The 6,463-nt window shown below is 37.3% G+C and overlaps 1 protein-coding gene across 1 annotated transcript; it reads right to left on the bottom strand.

Annotated features, from left to right (window-relative positions):
• Nucleotides 1-3,575: 3,575 nt before the first annotated feature.
• LOC131036673 (phospholipase A1-IIdelta) lies at nt 3,576-5,185 on the bottom strand. The gene has a single exon (XM_057968620.2). The coding sequence runs from the start codon at nt 4,983-4,985 to the stop codon at nt 3,711-3,713; it is 1,275 nt and encodes a 424-aa protein (XP_057824603.2). The 5' UTR covers nt 4,986-5,185; the 3' UTR covers nt 3,576-3,710.
• Nucleotides 5,186-6,463: the final 1,278 nt, after the last annotated feature.

The following is a 6,463-nucleotide window of genomic DNA, read 5'->3' as shown; positions in this document are numbered from 1 at the left end:
AATAACAAAGGAAAGATTAAGCTTTACAAACAACCACTGCCAACAAGCATAGGCAAAATCACAATGAAGAAACAAGTGTGCAAAGGATTCTAAATTTTTATTACAAAATACACAAGAAAATACTACAGTAATACCTAGCCTGTCCAACCTCATTCCTGTAAGGACCCTGTCCTGCACTGCTAACCAAGCAAAAGCACCAACCTTTGGGAGGCAAGCCATATGCCAAAACAACTTGTATGGCCAAGTAGATAAATCTTTAGCAACCAAGAGAGAATTATAGCCATCCTTAACTGTGTACTTAGCAGAGATATTCCTTGTCCAGATAAGCTCATCGTCAACATCAGAAAGAATTATTACTCTCTCCGCCAACATCTTTTCATATTCCAATTTCACATTTTGATCAATATCTAAAAACTCAATTGATTTCCATTTTGCCACCTTAAGATTCCCACTATACTCAATTTCAAAATAATCAAACACAAAGACACCCCAAAGGGAAGAAAGAGTGGAAATTAAAGGAGACCAATCCCTCGAGTTCACCAGAGGGGGATGTCCATTCCAAACTTCCTCCCAAAACCTGACCTTTCTACCATTATGAACAATCCATGAGAGATGAGGCAAAATCATTGATCTACATTTACATAGAAAATTCAAAATAGCTGAACCAGATGGTAAATTAGAAACTTGAAAAACATATTCTCTTGGTCCATTATTTAAATATTTAGCAAACATAATTTGTGCCCAAAAGGAGAATGGTCTCTCATACAATTTCCAAACCAACTTAGCACCTAAGGCTAAATTCTGACTTTCCAAACTCCTAATGCCTGTGCTCCCAAGGTTTTTAGGTAAACAAACTTTATCCCATGCTACCAAAGGGAGTTTTTTCTTACCATCTTTATTATTACTCCAAAGGAAGGACCTAAGAGTATCTTGCAAACTAACAAGAGCCGCTTTCGGAGACTACAAAACAGACATGAAATAAATAGGAACAACATTTAGGACAGACTTAATAAGAACAATCTTACCAGCCAAAGATAACCATATATGATTCCAGGATAGGATCCTTCTAGAGATAACTGAAATGATCTTATCCCAAAACTCAACTCTATCCTGCTTAATGAAGAAAGGTATACCAAGATAAGAACAAGGAAGATTTCCAAATGCAAATCCCCAAAAAATCTTCAATCTATCCTAAACCAACTGTGAAGCATGAAGGAAAAAAATAATTGACTTATCAACATTGATTCTCTGACCAGAAAAGGATGCATAATTCTGTATTATCCCCTTTATCACTCTTGCCTCACCCAAAGAGGCCTGACCAAATAACAAGGTATCATCTGCAAACAAGCAATGCAAAATGCTTTGTGGAACATTCTGAATCCTAATTCCCTTCCAAAGCCCTCCCAGCTTAAGGCTCTTATAGCCCAACTGAACGTTTCAGCTAGAAGAATGAACAAGAAAGGAGACAGGGGATCCCCCTGCCTCAAACCCCTAGAAGAGGAAAAAAAACCACAAGGGGAGCCATTAATTAGAACCGAGAACCTTGCTGAAGAAATACAAGCATGAATCTATTTGACCCATGCCTTGGAAAAGCCCAATTTAAGTAGAACAACACACAACACCCCCCATTCTACTTTATCATATGCTTTCATCATATCTAATTTGAGGATCATGGCTGGGATTCTTTGAGTAGAAATAGAATTCAGAACCTCATGAGCCACTATAGCTCCCTCTGATGTCTCCCTTCCTGGAACAAAACCACCTTGTTCTAAAGAAATTATCTTAGGTAAAATTTTAGCCAAGCTTAAAGAAATAGCCTTAGTAAAAATCTTGTACAAAGTATTACATAAAGCAATAGGGCGAAAATCAGCAAATGTCCTGGTAACCTCTTTTTTAGGAATAATTGCAATCATTGTATTATTAAGCTCTTTCAAAACAAACCTATTCCTTCTAGCTTCCTCAAGGGCCAATAAAACATCATTTCCCACAAAATCCCAGCATTTCTGAAAAAATAAAGGAGTAAAGCCATTCGGTCCTGGAGCCTTATCAGGGATCATTGCAAAAACAACATTCTTAACTTCATCCAAAGAAAAAGGAAGTAAATTTTATAATTAATAATGCTTATGTTATCAATTTCTTTATACAAAAAGTTCAAATCTAAAAACAATATTTTGATCTTTTGTTTCATTTTATATGAGACATGATGTAAGTGTTGTGAATAATTCTTTAAACAAAGAATGGTTGCAAAAGAAAGTGAATTTAATGTGGTGATGAAGGCTCCCTAATTAACAAACTAATCTCTCACTTGATCCATCAAATAACATAAATTGTAGTTAATAAAATTTCAAGAAGGAATTTCGTTTGTCTAGATTCAAGAATTTTAATATGATGACAATTAGTAATCACAACACTTGTATGGTGGGTATGTTGGTAGATATTTTTATTCAATGGAGCAGTATAATAAATCATAATGTTTTAAAAAAATGTAAAAATGTAAATCATTTATTTCTTTTTTTAATGTAATATTACATCCTAACGAAGAGCATGTTAATGTTGTAGATATCTCAAGGTCATATAAACTTGGCTATCCATGTATGAGATATTTCTTTTTTTTAATATAGAGTAGTTAGCCGGTGAGAATTGCATATCACTCATGTAATAATTTTAAAAAAAAATTGATACGTGGAATATTTATTATTATTTAATTTTGGGGATTCTCTTGCCAATTATTTTATTCCACACACAGATTGCTTATTTTCTTAGCTTATTCCTTTTAACTGTCATGCATTGTGTTTTTTAAGGGTTTTGGCACCTTCTCAACGACTCTGTCATGTTCTTCCAGGTTAAATTCAAAACCAAAAATCAAAAACTAATGAAAGCAACGCGGAAACATCGTGGATGGTGTTTTAAACGACGCAATAAAATCTTCACTAGTCGGATGAGTCACTTTCTTTGTGGGAATGATCAGACGACTCTACAATCATCTTGCACAATCTCTCCTTCAATATGAACTTTTGATTTCAAAATTTAACTGCAAAAGATCATATAAGGTACACCTTCGGTGTAATCAAAATGATTTAGATTAAGAAATAAAGTCAGTTGCAATTGTGCTAGTCACAATTAAACATAGTATTAATCAAACTTGACTTCAATATCAACCCCAACTCTTTCATCTATCAAATTATGTTTTTATTACAATATTATGAAGACAAATACTCTCCACTCCACCACTCCATAAAATTTAACTAATATTTTTTTTATTTTTTTTATTTTTTTTATTAGATAAAAACAATAAATTTTACAATGAACAACTAGAACAAAATAAACAGGACTTAAAGACAGTCAGAAAAATAGGCTGAACAAGAACCCAAAACACAAGAATTGCAGTAAATACATCGAAAAAGGATACAGAAACTGCAGCAGGAAAACAAAGCACTAGTTACAGTAAATAACCCCCCCAACCTTTATAACAAACATGCTATACCAGTTTAAAAGGAGTAAAAAAAGGCGCCGACATGCTATACCAATTTAAAAGGAGATTAAAATATGCCGGAGGAGAGGATCCAAACATACTATTAATGAAAATAACATAACATGATATTAATGAAACGATGTTTTAACATTGAGGACGTGGGAGATAAGGCCGTAGCCTGATGGCACAACAAGTTCCCCACGAAATCTCTGGAAATCGCAGGGGGTGACAAGACTAATCAGTCTTCTGGCTTGGGAACGTCATCATCATTGAGGTCACCCATAACCCACATACCCTTATCGTCCTGTACCATTCCCTTGTTCTTCTCCACCCACCATGACCCCGGAACCAGACACTCATCCTTCAGAACATCACTCGACTTATTCACCAGCGCCACGCTACGCTCCACAGCAAGCTTGAAAGCCTCCTCCTTACCCTGCCACCCGGCCACAATGTGCAGCTGCGCCTGCAAATTGTGCCAGTCACTCGGGTTCTTCGACTCCTTCAGAAAAGGGGACTTCCGCGTATCGATCTCCAGCCTGCTCCCAATGTCCGCGTAATGAAGTAGTCTGCTCGGGTACAGCGGAATCAAATCAATGACATTCACCACATGCAGACTCCGCAGCTGCGGCAGAGCATCGAAGCGCCGCTTGAACTCCGGATTCCCCACACCAGGTGACCCCACCACGAAGGCCGTCACCGGGACGTCCGGTCTCATTTCCGCGACCACATTCTCTACCATGTCGAATGCGCTGAGCACCGCCAAGGCGGCCCCCAGGCTGTGACCGACAGTTGTGATGCTCACTTCCTCATCCTTGTACACCTCCAACAGCCGCCTAATTTCCCCCAGAACTTGGTCCCTGGCGCTGCTTTTCACAAAGGGGGATTTTGGGTCACTAGAAGTGTAGACTACATACCAGCCGTTCATCACCTTGGGGTCCTTGTCATCGTCTTCGTCTTCAGAAGAAGAAGAGTGGTGAGGATCGAGGTTATACCAGTGGCGGACTTTGGCAGGGGCTTTGGATTTGGTTAAAAGAGGAACAATGGAGTGTTTTCCCGGATTGAGGACATCGATCCACTCCATGTCACGAATTGTGCCTCTCCAGGCGACCACGATGTCTCGTCTCCCCAATCGTTGCTTTCCCTGGTCCGTGGCCACTGCCACGTAGCCGATCCAGTTAGACTCTTTGCTCCAGGCTTCTCTGGACAGAGACTTGACGAAGAATGCCCCCGGGAGGTCCACGCTGGCAGTGGCATAGAGGAAATGGGTGACTTCGTAGTCCCCTGGTGCAGACAGCGCAACCTTGTGAAAGAAATCTTTCTTGCCGTATCTGCTGCTTCCACCATATTTGGAATGTGGGTCGCTTATGAAGGCATCGTATGTGGCCTGAATGAGGTCTCCGTAGAGGAGGAGGGATTTTCGGAGGCCCAGGTGAAGGGGTTCCAGCATGCCCTCCCAGTTGTTGAGGCCATGGATGGCTCTCCATTCCGCAGCTATGCCGTCTCCTGACATGGCTATCTATTGTGCCTTGGAATTCTCGTGGCTCCTTGAGGATTTAGTATGTGGGTATTAATTATCAGCTAGCTGATATTCGTTTGTTGAAGGGTGCGGGATGTAAATAGGTAGTTGCAGTGTGGCTTGTTTTTCCACTATTTAGGTGGGGATCTGTGCCGCGAATTTCTACCATTGAAAAAACTGTCAATGATTCTTCAACGGGATAAGGTGGGACACCGCAAGGAATGCATATAGACAACTATTCACTTACAACTAAAAAAGTATCTTCTACGTACCTTTTAACAAATATTTTTCAATTGACATTCTTTCATCTCCTAGCACATTCTTACATGATGATGGATCTATAGTGTGATCTCAAACATTGATGCATAAAAAGACACTCAATCAAATCTAGAAGTAAATACTTGATAAACTTATGCGTTGTGGAAATCTGATGAAATTAAATATTTTTCAGTTTTAGGAAAATAAATGTTTATGTTTACAAATGTAAATATATATTAACATTAATTTATTATTTAACTAACATATCTATATTTTTTTTTTAAATTATATAGAAGATGTTGAGAAAAATCTTTTAAAAAATATACTAATCAAATTTTGTGATATTTAATATTTAATAAATCATAAATTTGCAATTAAAAACAACTACAAAGAGTATAGTTTAAATAAAAGCTTACTAAAAATATGATCAAGTATGAAACAATGATCGAAAATAGTCCTAGAAGGTCCAATTTTACGAGAAGCACACTCATCCTTATAAGTTGTTTTCATTGAGAAGTCTATAAGCACTCATGTGGAATAGGCTTATTTTAAGTGGTAACCCAAATAGATTTTTACAATCAAAATACAGTTCGAGTCAGAACATAAGTTAATTATTGAAATGGGAAAAAATAAACTTTGACTTGCCTTGGAAATCCAATGTTTAACTTGACTTGGGGCTTGGGGAATCTTAGTAATAGGTTGTTATTGTAGAAAAGCAATTTACCAATAGGAATTCACATAAACAAGGTAATAAGTCTATCTAAAATATTCCATAAGTAATCTACAACCTAGGCCACAAAGAGGTCAATATTTGTGTCGTGGATGCTCTAATATGCTATGGAATGTCCTATGCATAGTTCTTTTAGACTAAAAACCTTGAGGAAAATTGTTAAGTCTTAAGCTAAGTTTGAGGAAAATTGTTAAGTCTTAAGCTAAGTTTGAGGAAAATTGTTAAGTCTTAAGCTAAGTAAGCCTAGTCCAACTAACTTAATTTAGAAAAGTGTCAATTTGATCATTAAAAAACCTAGTGAAATATCAAAAGCTAAATCTTCAAGCCAATAAACTCCCCCTTTCCCCCATCATTACTCCAAATTCATCTTTAATATAACTAAAAAAGAAAAGAAAAAGTCCATGATTGACGGCATGAAGGATTTGTGTTTGGTCATTTATGTCAATTTATTAATGATTTTGATGACAAACTAGATTTATTGTGT

Source organism: Cryptomeria japonica, chromosome 1 (genome assembly GCF_030272615.1).
Source record: "Cryptomeria japonica chromosome 1, Sugi_1.0, whole genome shotgun sequence".
Taxonomy (NCBI): domain Eukaryota; kingdom Viridiplantae; phylum Streptophyta; class Pinopsida; order Cupressales; family Cupressaceae; genus Cryptomeria; species Cryptomeria japonica.
This window is presented reverse-complemented; position numbering and strand designations above follow the sequence as displayed.

Excerpts from the sequence above, each read along its gene's own strand:
- LOC131036673 (XM_057968620.2), bottom strand. The coding sequence starts at position 4,985 with ATGTCAGGAGACGGCATAGCTGCGGAATGGAGAGCCATCCATGGCCTC.